The 16158-nt window shown below is 38.8% G+C and overlaps 1 protein-coding gene across 1 annotated transcript; it reads right to left on the minus strand.

Moving 5' to 3' along the window:
* Positions 1 to 5359: 5359 nt before the first annotated feature.
* Positions 5360 to 11687, minus strand: LRAT (lecithin retinol acyltransferase; the record flags this gene model as incomplete). Its single annotated transcript, XM_081304181.1, has 2 exons — positions 5360 to 5512; positions 11148 to 11687. The coding sequence occupies 2 exons, from the start codon at positions 11685 to 11687 to the stop codon at positions 5360 to 5362; spliced, it is 693 nt and encodes a 230-aa protein (XP_081160307.1).
* Positions 11688 to 16158: the final 4471 nt, after the last annotated feature.

Below are 16158 nucleotides of genomic sequence, written 5' to 3' on the forward strand. Positions count from 1 at the left end.
AGAAGCAGCAGTTATAAATTCAGTGGAAATAGCAGCAGTAGCATCCAGAACCAAAGAGTATGCTGCTGGGGTTGGGCTGGGACGTGTGAGCAATTGTGAGGTGAACAGGGAAAAGTGACCATTCACCTACTGAGTGATTCTGTACTTCCTACATCTGTTTATCCTTAAATAAACCTCACTCACAATGCTTATGTTTTCTTTCCTCCTCTATTTTCCATGTCTCATTCAATTGCACATTCAGAATACTCAGGCAAGGCACTTAGAAAGTTTGGGAATTGCTTTCTCTCAACTGCAGACTCTCATAGTGCCAAGTCCTTGGTGATCTTGCCTTGAGTTCCTTTTGACTGGACTGGCTCCCATCTCTCAAAGCAGCAAAATAAACACAGGCCATTGTTTTCAATGACCGGGAGCAAACCAACAGTGTTAAGGATTCTCACATGACTCCGGGCCTTTGTATTTACTGTTCTTGAGTGCCTGGAATGACCTAGAAAAGGGAGGTCTTTTTTACTTTCAATATTTATATCCTTTAACATTCTTCTCACTGGACCCCAGCAGACAGGTAAAGGTCTGGTCTTTGCTTTTCTGACACTTGTACGAGCTTACCACTGCTTTAAAATCTATTTGCTTGCCATTCTTTCTCATTAGACTAAGTAACTATACAACTAAAATTTTAACTAGTGCTGGCTGGGCATAACTCTAATTCCAGCTACTTGGGAAGCTGAGGCAGGAGTATCTGAGAACAGCCTATGTGATTGTCAGATCCTGTCTCCAAATAAAACATATAAAAGGACTGGGGATGTGGCTCAGAAGTACACCGCTCCTAGATTGAATTCTTAGTAGTGCCAAACAAAAAAAAAAAAAAAAAGATTCTAAGTAGTTCATCCTCTTGTGGCCCTATGGTCCTGTTTAGAGTACCCAGAAAATGTATAAGAAATTAATACATTGATTGGTGGAAGGCTTGTCCAATTCCTGTGAGACCTCCAAGACCTATTTGGTATAGTGGAAAGAACTCTGCAGCCAAGTTCTTGATCTCACTCTGAAGCACTTTGACTCCTCCAAGCCTGATTTTTTGCATCTGTAAATATGTTCAGATATTTAAGGTTTCAGTTCAGGAATGTTTGGTGCTTGCCTGTAAATGCATTTCAATAATGGCCCTGCTCATACCCCAACCCTTGCCACCCACACTGCAGGATGCTTTGGTAACACTATAAATGTGGTTACGGAGTTTATAGCATAGCTCTCATTAGTTGTTGTTACTGCTTAATTTTGGAGAATGGAGAAGAGATTTGTTGTTTAATATTACACATGCCTTCATAATAAAGGTAGGCTTTGAGATGTAGATAACACATACGTCTGAAGGCAGATCTGCATTAAGTTCTATTTCAGACATGTAAATCTATATTCAATAAACAGAGAAGGAAGCTTGAACAGGCAATATTCTTTAGAGCTACCATGTCAAAAAAAGTATTTGTGACCTACTTTTATGTATTTCAAATCCAAAGAAAAGAGAGAACAATATGTAAAATTGATTTTATTCAACATGTATGCATATCAAATATAAAATTAGTTTATCTGACAGAGGCTGGGTTAAAACTCTCCAAATAGATCATATAAAACAAAGATTGGCCACTATTTCTCATATGCTTCTCATCCATAACAAAAGAGTTTTGTACTGCCACAACTTGATATTGCTGGAAAACATTTTTTTTTATATTTGACATTAATAGTATGAAATGGAAAATGGAAAAATAAGAACTATAACTGTATTCTGAAGAAAAGTTGAAGCAACAAATTCATACTTGATTTTCCTTAGAAAGAAGCATCTCTAGCAGAGCAAAGACCAGGAGTATTCAATATATACACATAGTGACCAAGTTAATTTATTTTTCAGGAATCTTTTTTTTTTTTTTTTTGGAGAGAGTGCAGGACTCTTCCCTAACACTCCACCAAGAGTTATTCATGAGTAAAATGAAAAGATTTGACTAAAGTCTATTTGCACTTCTTTGACTTGTTCGCTTTCTATCCTCGAAATTACAGACCCTTATTTGAGATTGAGGATTTAAGCTAAATCTCTTGTCCATTCTTGCACAAGCCCCCATCCTTCCACCATATTTTTGGGAGTTACCTTTCTGTACTCCAAATCTCCACTGCCTGTATATAAAGTCCAAACTTCTTGGTCTGCAGAAGACTTAGACCACTTGACCATTGCTTTCCTTTCCTGATATCTCTACCCACCACACTTATGCTCTGGCCCTTGAACCACTTACAATTGCCTGAATTCTCTTTGCAGTTTAATGTTTTCCATTAAAATAGAGTACCTCACAGCTATGCATAAGCCACGTTGTTGCAGTTTTCATGCATTTACGTATACTGTTCCCAGCATGTAAAATGTCCTGCCCAAGATCTGTCTCCTGGAAAAATAAACACATATTTTCAAGGCACTACTCAGTTCCGATAATTTTGGCCTTGTCAGTTATTAAACCCAACCACTTCTCTTTCCATGCCTTCAATTGGCTCTATTCAGATGTCAACTGCTGAAAGTCTCTGCCTACTAGGCCATCAGCTTTAAAGATCCACATCTCTTGCATCTTTTCATCCTTAACACATGACTGGTGCCTGACACTTGCATCAACCCATCAAAGCCCCAACGAGTTCTCTCAACTTCCATCTAGGGCAAAGAACAAACTAATAATGAGAAATGCCATCAGATACTACTCGGTTATGATTTTACAAGTTAGAATAGAAATATATAAATATAAGGGCCTTGTAGGATCATAAGGATGAACCATAAGTGGTTAAGTCCATAGAAATTCATAAACTGCTTCAAGTTAGGAGACACAAGGTTTTTTCCATTGCCATCATCAGGAAGGCATGCTCTCTTTCTACCTTGTTAAGCAACCAAATTTAGCACAGGAAACAAAGAATCTCCCTTTCTCCTAAGAAGTTCAACAATTCTGGTGTTGTGGAACATTAAATAAATAAAACCTTCCTTCCTGCTCCCTCTTTATCAGTGTGATAAGATCACTTCATACTATTCTCAGCTTCATGCCTAGCACTGCCTCTTTAAATAAGATGACCTTTCAGGCAAATTGACTTGCTTTTTCTCCTCTATTCCCATAGTAGTATGAATACTCTGTAACAGCTAGTTTTAAAACAATATTAATTCTAGAGCATGAAGTTACAACAGTTCAGTGCCTAGCACACAATGAGCACTCGAATGATGGATTAAAGCTTGGTTAAAGGTATGAAGTGAGTCAAGAGTAATTATGTTAATTCCAACTTTAAGAATTTCCTTGTTGGCCCTTGCACATGGCGAACACATGACACACACAGGAGGATCACAAGTTCAAAGGGAGCTTCAGCAATTTAGTGAGGTCCTAAGTAACTTAGCAAGACCCTGTATCCAAATAAAAAATAAAAAGTGTTAGGTATGTGGCTTAATGGGTAAGCGCCCCTGGGGTTCAATCCCTGATACAAAAATAAAATAAAATAAAACGTTCCTTATCTTTGCACACAGATTTAATTTCAAACAGTGGTTTTTTTTGTTTGTTTTTTCCTGCCTTTAATACTGAAGACTGCAAAAGAGTGTTAATTATTTATGACATTATATTTTGAAGAAATGAATTTATTTAAACAATCAATACAAGGGTAAGAAGTGAAAAACCACTAGCACAATGGTTCTCATAGTGGTTGATATTCTGCATACATTCCTAAGATAACTTTAAGTGAATGGAATAGACCCACAGAACACCCATATTCTTTGGTATTGCCATTAAGTGTTTTAATTTTAAAAATTTGAAAACAATTAAACACTTAAATTGAATAATTAAACACAAGTTTAGTTAATATTATAATACAACTGAATTTATGTGGGCAAATTAAGGGTGATAAAACTTCAGTTAAACTAAAATATGCTCTTTAAATTTGTTCTAATTGGATCAATAACTGACCTCACTGTCCTGATAATTTATTGTTTTGTGATTCTCAATATTAATAAAGCAATTTTAATAGTTGAAATACAATCTATTTTGTGATTGATTTTTTGAATCTGGTAATTTTGCAAAAATGCCTCGGGACAGTTTTAATGCTGCTGTGTCTCCACCTTTATAACAGCCGCAGTGAAGTCAACTTACATGCTAGGTAGCATGGAGACACTTCAAAATTATTTCACCCAGTAATTTCCTTTGGTCCTACTTATTTGGGTTTTATATTCTGGTGTAGCATCATTATTTTAAGGACATAAAGTATGGCTAGAAATGAAATGGAGACAACTGACCAGAAAAAGAAATCTGTAAAAAAATTATACCATACGTTACTGGTAAAGGCTTCAATAGATAACCAATCAATCACATATATCTAATGGTTCAAGGCACAAGAAAACAGATTGGACTTGCTTTTATATTCGCCTCAACAGATACCCTATAATAACCACACCAGTATAATAGAGCAATCAAGAATAAACTTAATTTGTCTTTTAATTGGTGCATATGTGGATATCTCCAAATACATTTGAGATATGTATATATATATATATATATATATATATATATATATATATATATACACACATATATGTCCAATATCCAAATTATTTTAATCCATATCCATTTATTTCTCAGATTTAAAATAACAATATTGACACATAAAAGGAAAAAGTTATCAATGCCAGGCTTCTGATTAAATAATCAAATCAGATTTAATGCTATTGTAGCTATTTCTTCAGGAAAACACAGACTTCCACACTTACTGGTCAGTTACTTGTTCATTAAACTTTAACTTTGCCTAGAATGATTTCAAGTAATGAAAATAAGATTTCTTGACTTGCTTGGGATAATATATAATATGCAAGAAAAAGGACGTTGTGTTTTGGTGGTGGTTCTTTTAAGCCAATCATCAAACATGTTTTCATCTGCATTTGGAAAATGCTTTCAGTTTAATGTTGTTTTTCAATAAAACAAAATAAACTTACATTAAATTGGTTATTACAGTTGTTAAGTCTTCCAATCTTCAAATTCAAGACTCACAACCATGATTGCAGAAGAAAAACATAACACAAATAATCTCCTCTGGCCATCACCTTAGGGGCTGATTTTCTTGTACTGTCAAATTCTATCACAAGCTGTCACTTTTCCAAGGTTTGGATAGTGCTTTGCAACAGAACTGCCTGAGAAGATTCAGAAAGCCTTTGTTCTTGGGCTTACATGGTAAGCACTTGGTGTGATTCTTAATCACATTTTTATCCAGAACACAGGGTTACAGGTCACATTTTTTGTTAACAAGGCTTATAGTGATTTGTGCTCTATAAATATAAATACATTTACATGCAGAATACATACCACACTAATGTGGGGACATGTAATTAGGCAACCATCCATAAGCAGAATGGAATAATAATTGCAGGAAAGGTAGTATATGATGCCAGGCCCATGCAGACTATAGACACCAATCCCAAGATCGCTGAAGCAAGAACACTTCTCTGATCACGAATAATTATCTTCAGCATCTCAAAAAACTGGAAAATAAAAGTTAAGAATATTAGGAAAGGTAGCTAAACCTAAAAGAATCACATATACCAAATAGCAAAACAGTTTTTACAACTATTTTCTCTCTAGCAGGAGAACTAGAAATTCCTTTGTGATTTGTGAAAAAATTTAAAATGTAGATAACTCAGTTTCTTGATTCTATATCCTGAATAGGTGAAATAATACAACAAACAACTAGGTTAATAAATTTTAAAATACAGAATTTTACAGAGAGCTAAAAGTTATTCAGGATGAAAGGTTAAAAATATTCAAATACTTGTTAGTATTAATAGCATATTCTAAAATTACATAAGAAAGATCTCTAATACTGTGTAAAAAAACAGAATTAAGTTTATTGTTAGGGGGAATTCAGTTTTTCTAATTCACCATTCTAAATATGCTCAATGTCAATAATAACTTTATATAAGGCTTAAAATCTGAAGGCATAAAATTAGTCTCATTTTGTTGTCATATCCCATTCCCTGTCTAAATATATTATATTCACCATCAATTATATGCACACATAAATTGGTTACTGGAAATAACCTTCAGTAATGCATTCTCTTAACGTGTAGTTTTTTCTTAGAAAAACCATTTTACTTGGAAGCAATGGCTTCTGTTGAATTCCTGAATCCACCTCTTATTGACTGTGTGATCTCAAATAAGTCACTTAACCTGTCAACTCCTCTTCATAGAAATACCATGGTGACTGTGGGGATCAAATGAGATCTTCTATGCAACAGTGTATTTTATATTCTTCTACAAGTTATATAAATGTGAAGTATTATAATGATTATTATCACTGTTGAGAATCTCTACCTCATCATTGTCACTGCCAGAATTTAACGATTATCATTTTTTAAGTTTTTCTGTTCATACTAGATTTAAGCTCTTGTTCCAGAACATGGCATTGTATATGATTTTAAGTTCTTTTATAGTGTCTTATAGAGTATTGGACAGCGAGGTTTCCAAAGTTTTTCTTCTTGTTATATTGACCAAGATGGCTTAGAACATTGAGGCTTTAAAAAAAAAAAAATCCTCCTGCTTTAGCTTCCAAAAGCCTTGGGAATATTTCCATATTAATTAATTTATTTATTTTGCAGTGCTGAGGCTCAAGTTCAGGATCTGGCACATGCTAGGCAAATACTGTACCACTGAGCTGTATCCACAGCTGGGTTTCCAAGTTCTTTCACCAGGGATTGAACTCAGGGGCCCTCGGCCATTGAGCCATATCTCCAGGCCTATTTTGTATTTTATTTAGAGACAGGATCTCACTGAGTTGCTTAGCACCATACTTTTGCTGAGTTCAAAAACTCTCCATCCTCCTGCCTCAGCCTCTCAAGCTGCTGGGATTAAAACAAGTGTGCACACCTTGCCCAGCTGGTTTCCAAGTTCTTAAAGGAGAGAATAAACAAGTTCAATATAGTCATGAGTCACAATAGTGACATTTCATTGACAACTGACCACACATAGAACATAGCCCAGTAAAATGATAATGCTTATGTAAGTATACTCTATCATGTTCATACAATGATGACATCTCCCAAGTGTGCATTTCTCATGTCATTAAGGATGCATGACTGTATATTTTTAAAAATTTTTTCCTAGTTGACCTTTATTGATAAAATTCACATTACATGGGATTTTGAGATGCTCCTTAATCAAGTTTTATAATAATGAATTACATTTTAAGTATTTCTTTTCTACAAAACTAATGTGAAGTTTCTTTCTTATAATTTATATCATAGTTATGCTGAATTTTATAAGGTTCATATTTAATAATCATTAAGTCTTCTGTTAAATTGCTCATAAGATAGCAAAAGATATTAATAGTCAATACTAGTAAAAAATAATTTCCACTTTAGACTGTAAGCAATGAGAAAAAATGTTTATTGATTTTCATTTCTTTTAAATAAGTCAAGAGGGCTGGGGATGTGGCTCAAGCGATAAGCGCGCTCGCCTGGCATGCGTGCGGCCCGGGTTCGATCCTCAGCACCACATACCAACAAAGATGTTGTGTCCGCCGAGAACTAAAAAATAAATATTAAAAATTCTCTCTCTCTCTCTCTCTCTCTCTCTCTCTCTCTCTCTCTCTCTCTCTCCTCTCTCACTCTCTCTTTAAAAAAATAAAACATAAAAATAAATAAGTCAAGAAAGATGTCAACTAGAAAACAGGGTAGTTTTCTAGATTTATGTTTCCTTCAAGATATATTTCCTAAACACAGAACTGATGAGGCATAAAACTGCTAAATTTTACTTCTGGTGGAAATAAAGTCTGTGGTGAACAGATACATTACTGCCATATCCTCTGTCCTCACAGGAGTGGATCCATTCAAAATTTGTTCTCAGTGAATGACTGTATATTTTAACATACTATCTTAACTGTGCATAGTTATCCCTGTTCATACTTTTACATATTATTTAAGAGAGAAACATCATGTTAATCATCCAGATGTTGATCTATTTATAGGTCAAGCATTTGATTTGTTTCTTTTTTTAGTATTTATTTTTTTAGTTTTAGATGGACACAATATCTTTATTTTATATTTATGTGGTGCTGAGGATCGAACCCAGTGCCTCATGCATGCTAGGCGAGCACTCTGCCATTGAGCCACAACCTCAGCCCTGATTTGTTTCTTTTCTACTAAACTAAAACATTAGTTAATAAGTACATTGTCTTAAAAGTGGTGATGATCAAAATGAATGAAGTTTTCAGGACAGTTAGAAAAGGAGGTTGGAAATACCAGAAGGCATATTTAGGTAAGTAAGTTGTCCTGATACAGTTATGTTTGCTTCTTCTTCATCCTACTAGTGAAGGCAAACTAAGAATTGGGGCGAATCCTCCCCTGAAGCAGTTTCTCTCAAAGAGCATTTCATTTCTAATGTTCCAGTTCTTGTTCAGTTGGCCATCAGCCCAGGAGGCATCTCTAGAGGTACTGAACAGTAGGAAGTTTCTAGAAAGGGATCAAGAAGCCTGTAGGGACACTTTTGTGAGTGCTGAATTCACAGAAAATGAAAAATTTTCTGTTTCCACTGGGTAAAATATTAGTAAGATGTAGAGCAATTTTCTGTTCACATTCATTTTGGCAAAGAAAAAAACAGTATTAGCAAAGTCAGAAAAAAAGATCATAGTAGAAAAAGCATAAGGCGTTGTAATAAAAGGATTTATAAAGTATAATTATAAAATTATGATTTACAAAATCCTGATGATCAAAAGCAATATCAAAATCTCTTAGTTTTATGGCTTCTAAACTTGTAAAAAGAATTTATCACAAAGAACTAAAAGGTTCTTTCCCAGTTCGTTTTCAAACTAACTGCAGTGTTTTTCTGAGGGAAAACCTTTGGGAGAGTTATGTGGTTTTTTTTTTTTTTTTCCAACATGAATTTAAGTAAGAGACCACTTTAACACGCTCATGTTAAGATGATAATAGCTTTGAATATGGAGATTTCAACAATCGAATCCAGAATCAAATAATTCCTTATATTTCTAAAAAGTAGAACTTCTTTATTATGAATGGCCTACTTCTCTCTGGGAAAGTTCAAAAAAACAGTTCTTAGAATTAGAAAATTTGGGGATGAAGATTTTTTTCCCCCCTGAGGAAATCTAGTCTGTGGCCAAAATTGTTTGTTAGACCATTCAAAGTGAAGACAAAAACTCAGTTTCACAAGAGGTGCTATGCAGCAACAGTAATTAAAACACTTCTCTACTGCTGCTAAACCTGACAAAGTTTCCAAAGATGAAAATCTAGTACAACTAGTTATTTATGCAGATTATTTTACTAGCTTTAAAAAGCACTTGTACTCTGTTTCTGTAGAAACATATAATACAGCGCTCCATGTGTTCCATGAAGAAGTAACTCCTGATTACTAGATAGAAATACTGTTTTTCCTTGGAGAAATGATTTGCTTGGTTCTTAAGTAAATCTGACGTGTTTCCTTTTGTATACTTTTAGAGACAGTGTTTGTAAATGTGGGCAAGTTCATTTCTAAACAGGCCTGGACTGGAGCTGTGATTCTTGAATCATTTCACAGTGTTCTAACTTTTTTTTAAATTTTGCTTGGGAAAGAATTCCTAGATTGAGGCTGAGCTCTATAAAAAGTCTACAGGGGTTTCATACACCAATGTATAAAAACATAATACTTTCATGCTTTGTGGGGCAGGGAGTTCCCATTTGGGTAAAAAAAATCAGTAAGATGTGGAACAATTAAAAATCTAAGATTTGATTATATTTACTCAGATTCTTCATCTAAATGTGAACAGGAATATTAAAGCTCATTGTGTGTTCACCCAGGTTTCCATTAAGAAGAGTGAATATTAACAATACCTCTTTAACAACTACAGTGAAGGCTGAGAAAGCTTCCAATTGCAAATGAAGTGGCAGGCTTAAAATGTTGACTATCTTTAAAAGTTAAGAGATTCCAAAAGAAAACAATCTGCCCACGCCCTTGGATTTGTGGCTCATTTAAGAATCTTAAATTGTAATACTGTTTTTTCAAAGTTCCTGTAAAATTACCTTCTAACATTAAAAGAGCTTTTTATCACTTGAATCAAACTGTGAAATATGATATATTAAGAACTATGTAATGTTTTGAACGACCAACAATAAAAAAAAAAAAAAAAAGAGCTTTGGGCTGGGGATGTGGCTCAAGCGGTAGTGCGCTCCCCTGGCATGCGTGCGGCCCGGTTCGATCCTCAGCACCACATACCAACGAAGATGTTGTGTCCGCCGAGAACTAAAAAATAAATATTAAAAAAATTCTCTCTCTCTCTCTCTCTCTCTCTCTCTCTCTCTCTCTCTCTCTCTCTCTCCCCTCTCTCACTTAAAAAAAAATTCATTCATTAAAAAAAAAAGAGCTTTTTTTGAAAAATCAATAGATTTGATCCCTGGGGAACTTGTAAATGCCTTAACTATCTTTGGAGCTAATGGATAAAGGAAGGTTAACAATGAGGGAGTTAGATGGGGATTAAAGTCAATACAGGAAAAGATTCACAGTACAAGGAGAAAACTTCTCTGAAGCAAAAAAAAAAAAAAAAAAACAGAAATAAAGGATTTATCAGGGATGTCTTCTTAATAGCAGGACATTTTGGTAGTTTATATTAAGCTAAGGGAATTCACTCCAGGGAGCTTACAGAGGGAGAAATATGCACACTTCCTTATTTTAAAGGCACACAATTTGTTTATAATATTATGGATTAAATAAATACAATACACACCTTCCTTCCAATTGCAATTCTTGGGAAAAGTTGCAAGTTCCTGCAAAAGATTTCCTGAGACCCCTCAACCACTTGCTCTTTGTCATTTGAATTACTATGGTTGTGTATATATCTGATGACTTCTGCAGCAATAACAGGGCTGCTCTCTGGATTTGCTGGAAGCGGTCCTGCATGGCTACAGCCTTTTCCTGAGCATATCCTGCAAGGCTCTTCGACATTTATTTTACTTACTTTGTCTCCCTTAGAAACATCAGAGCTTTCCGTACTTAATCTAGAACTCTTAAGAATGGTGAATGGTGTGGAAATAGTGGGGGAGGTACACAAGATTCCTGCTACCAGGGAAGAGAAAAGGTCAGAGATGGTAGGGGGCGTCCCCACCGAGCCCAACTCCCTAGAGTCACACATCCTACCTTGTCGACCTGGGGGCTGATCGCGGAACCGTATCTGCAGTAAGTTACAAAGTGTTCGCAATTGTTCCACAATAGGCTGTAGGAGGTCAGACCCAACAGTTTCTCAGCCCTCCGGGCCACCTCCTCGTTGAGCAGAGCCTTCTTTTTGACGTACTGGTCCAGGTGATTGACAAGGATGTCGGCTCCATAGGCGAAGTCCTCCACTGTGTCCACGCGGATGCTGGCCACCTTACCAATGACGCCCAGAATGAGACGCTTGTTGGAGACCACTTTCTGCGTGCGCTTCTTGTCATTGGTCAGAGCCAACAAAATGTCGGGCATTAGGTGTGCGACACGGTTGTCGCCCAGGTAGATGCCATAGTGAGTCAGGTGGGTCCGGGGCACTTCCAGTAAGTCGCCGCGGAGGAAACAGTTGACCTCATAGAATTTTTTCCATCCTTTCTCTTCTCCCGGGATGTCTAAACTGAAAAACCTGAAGTTGGAGAAGAGGACCAGCTTCTCCAACAGTAGGGACACCACCTCCAGCATCGGGTTCTTCATTCTGCAAGGAAGGAGTGAGTCTTGGGAGCGGTGCTGCTGCAGCTGCTCTGGCCCGAGTCCGGCTGTGCAAGGTAAACTCGCCAGACAGTGGCGCTGCGCTGCTGCTCACCTGCAGGCCCGCCAGCGACCCAAAGCCGCGAGGTAAAGCGACTGCTAAGGAGGGAGACAGAAAAGGAGGGGAGGGAGAGAAGCCTGGAAAGCAGTTCTGCCAATTCTGACTGCGGGCTGAAGAGGGTGAGGAATTGGTGTAGCTGCGACTCTGAGGAGCGAGAGAAGAAGCACACCTAGCGGAAGGTGCTGAGGTGCAGAACCACGCGCCTTAGTCCAGAGTACTGCTTTCGCTGCGGCTTTTATCACTGTCGAGGGGGCGGGACGAACGCTGTCATTGACTCGGGGAGAGCACTGATTGGGTGCTGGTGAGAGCACTCGCCCGGAGGTAGCCGGACCCAGGGTTCTTTGGAAGCCCGCGGGCAGAGTCAGAGCTCTCACGTTCTGCACCTTGTCCCCCTTTCGCCGTGGGCTCTGTCTTGCACTGAAGCCCGAAGTACTCTGGCCTTTAGGCGGCTGATTTAGAGGCCGAAGGCGTGGCCACGCGACAGATCCTGCACCTGTCGAGACTCGGGCGCGTTCTCAAAACTTCTGAATCTTCTTCAGTGGAAAGTTTCCTTGGGCGCGATTTCTGAGTAGGACCACTCCTTCCGAAGGGATGGATACCCAGAGACGTTGGTTTCCTAAAGAGTTTGCATTCACTCTGCCAAGTGTGCGCTCCTGGAAAGCCTGCAAATTCTTTCTCAAAATGATAACTCCCCCGCCCCCTTAAGTGTCCCGAATCCCTGGTGCTTTCAGGAAGAACACGGGTGGATGGGGTTGTTACCCTCGAATCAGGATCCCAGCGCAAGCGACTGGAACTCGAGGACCCTCTGCGCTCCACAGTACCAGTGGCCGTTGAGCGCGCGGCAGTCCAACCGTCAGCATGAAAAACCGTGAGGCCCCAACGTCCACCAGGAAAGGAGGATTCATGTCTAGTTGTTTTTTTTTTTTTTTTTTTTTTTTCTGGCGTTAGGGTCACACGGCCCAAGCTTCGGTTTACTCACGGAAACGTTACCGATTTCTCTTAAAGCGCAGCGATCCTGAAGTGCCTACGGGAGGCTAAACACTATGCGTCTGCAGCCTGAACTAGGCGCATCCGCGAGGGTGGTCCCCGGGAGTCGCCATGTGAGGGAGCTGCTGATAAACTGGCCACGCGGTGTCCCGACCCAGTGCTGAGTTCCGTGCTAATGCATTATGTAAATGCTTAAATTCCGCGGACAAAGGCCACAATGGAGAGCCTCAGTTGGCTCGACAAAGCCGCCTAGCTCGGGGCTAATAGGTTTAATCAGAGAGAAGATTGTCGGCTCGCCTGGGGGAGGGCGTTCACTGCTGATGATGGATGAAGGGACATTCATTTTACCTGGAAGATGAAGGGGGCTTTGGAGACCAGATGGGAAGGAGACCGGCTTCCCATTATCCTCCTCCGAGGCCACCTCTTACCCACCCCTCTCCGTCTGCTTTTAGTGATCTGTCTCTTGGCAGTGACTTTTGTTCATTACACAAACCACTGCGAATCCCATTATGGTGTCAGGAAAAAAGAAGAAACTTGCACAAACGAATCAAAGGAAGAAGGTGGGGAAGGGAGAGAGTCAGTGGACATGGACAGTTTTAAAAACTTATTTCCCTAATCTGTCCCCTGAATTCAAAGAAAAGTGCGGGGCTAGAGAGTTTCTGAAATTAATCAAACACTTCTGCACAAGGGGGGCGCGCTTGTTTTCTTTTAGCAGCACACTAAGGCAGCAGTACCAACAGTTCGTACTTCCTTAAAATGGGGGAAGGTCCGTGGAAAATTTAGAATGTCTGATCCAGATCTGGGCTGGTATGTTAACTGTAGATTCATCGTCCGACTCGCAGGCTCTGGACTCGCTGGAAACTATACTGGAGCTTGTGTCCGGGCCAAATGGCCCCAGAGATCAAAAGAGTCTTGGTAATTAGCAGTTTCCGTCTCTGGTGGTCACTAACGCTTCTTATAAACTTGAAGGAGACAAAAGCATGGGGTTGCATAGAGATTTTTTCTAGATGAAAATATATTGAGAGGGAAGAATCTACAGATTCTCAGCCTCACCCACAGAGCGTTTTTGGGAGAGGCAGGTAGTGCCTCGCTGTTTTGCATTTGAAGTTATTTTTTCTCTTGCCTGTTGGGGTCAAGTTTTGGACTGCCTTTTTTTCTGCAAGGGGGAATTGGTGTAATTTAATATTGCAGGTATTCTGCAGCTTGGGAAATGAAGTTTCTGGAAGATTATTGGTTTTGCCTGTGATAAATACCGATTATTAAGCCATAATATAATATCATTAAATACATTTTTTTTCAATGGAACTGCCTGCCCCACCTGCAGGAAATTCAGCTTTGGGTAACCCGAAGCAGGCAGCCAAATGTCTTTTATGACACTTCTGAAGTCTTCCAAGCCCTTAATGTAGAGGGGAGGCGTCACCCCATGATTTTCAATTGAAAAATGTAAAGTAGAATGAGCATACATTGGCTAGACTGCTTTATGTCCCTCACTTCTTGGTCAAGGATCATTATTATAACCTTACCTTGCAAAAGGCAACTTCTTGACATTTTCTCAAGAGTTGCATATATTTCTGTGGCTGTCACTTTTTGACAGTCAGTTTGTCTTTAGAGACAAACAATACAAATACAATTACTCGCTAACAGGGTCACATTTTCAGACTTTCCTGCTGCATCAAAGCTGCATGAAGGGAAACCGGTCACTGTTAGGAAAGCCCAAAAGAAATCTGATATTAGCAGGTCCCCTAAATTTGAAAGGGCCTTTGGGAGACAAGAGTAACCAGTCTGCTCCACCTTCACGCCAATAAAGGTCACTATAAAGATCTTTCTCTCCTAGATCCTAAGTAAAAAGTTCTATGTGCAGGGGCTGCAGTTGTGGCTCAGTGGTTGAGCACTTGCCTAGCTTGTGTGACGCACTGGGTTCTATCCTCAGCACCACATATAAAAAATGAATAAATTAAAGGTCCATCTATGTCTTAAATACATGCAGATCCAGTGAGGCAATGTAGAAATACCCTCAACTTTCCTGGTCAATACATAGCCAGATCTGAGCCTTCCACCCTTGTGAGGGCCACAACCTCCCTCTAGGCTACAGAAAGAATGACAGCTATGATGTTCCTAGCTGTAGGTTGGCCAAGCCAGAGTCTATCAGCTGCAGTGCTCAAGCCTGTCAAGCCTTTTCCCCAACTGTACAGGCCAAGATTAGGTTAGGTCTCAGCACAAAGGAAGCAGAAAAATGGACTCTCCTAGTTATCACTTTAAGGCCTGTGACCTCATGAAGAGTCTCCAGTTTCTGCTGTGGGGAACCAGGATGAAGAGGAAGTGTAGAGTCCAAAGAGGCCGAAGGCTCTAGGAGGCTAACAGATAATCTCACCTGTGGGGTCCTTACCTCGGAGCGGCCCTGTTTTGTGTCTGGAGAGGAGGGATGTGGTCATAATGTTAGTACTAAAAATAACTGATGATTATTGTATGCATCTTATGTGCTAGACTCTGAACTGAGCACTTTCTCATTTAATCTCTCATTTAATTTCTCATTTTCTTTTTTACACAGAAATCAAGGCTTATAGCATTATCTGTCTAGGTCACAGTGCTAATTGGTTGATAAGAACTCAACCACAGGTCTCATTTGCCCAGAGGTTCTTAACCACCACTGGGGAAAGCCTGATCTTCCATCTGTCTATCTACCATATATTCATTTTCTGAGTACCTGCTGTATGCCAGGCACTATGTCCAGCCCTAGAAATTCATTACAATTAACCCTTAAACATAGATCCTTTTGTCTTTGGGCTTCATTTCTCCACCTCTCTAGAGCCATGGTACCCAATTTCTGGCATCAGTTATTGTACTGGGATAGTAAGAAAGGGCTGGTAAAGGTTTTGCTTAATAGAATATCCTCACCAGAAAGGCCTTCATTTGAATGTCATTGGGTAAATGACACTAGTCTTTTATTCTCCTTAGGCACATGCTTCTAGGCAGAAAGTTCAGTGTCTTTCCCAGAAGCAAAGAGTCAAGAGCAGAACCTAGATCCAGTCTTACTGATTTTTTATGTCTTAGCCCATTTTTTTTTTTTTTTCCTGAGTGTCAGCCTGATAAATTTGGGTCTAAATGGCATCATTTTAAATTCTTGTCCTCCTTTAAGATTATTTTGTTGTTCTTCTTAGATCTTTTTTCAAATTACTAAACCACTGGGCTCATTTAAATTCTTATCCTCTAAGATTTGTTGTTGTGGTTTTTAGATCTTATTTAGGTTACTAATCACTGGGCTCATAAATGATGATAATCTTCATTTGTTTTCCTTCTGGGCTGTCCATCGACTTTCAGTTCATTTACATATGTTCAGATCTGGTCCTCTGGACACAAGCAGAGGGCCTA

This window comes from Spermophilus citellus (genome assembly GCF_964194105.1).
Source record: "Spermophilus citellus genome assembly, chromosome: 8".
NCBI lineage: Eukaryota > Metazoa > Chordata > Mammalia > Rodentia > Sciuridae > Spermophilus > Spermophilus citellus.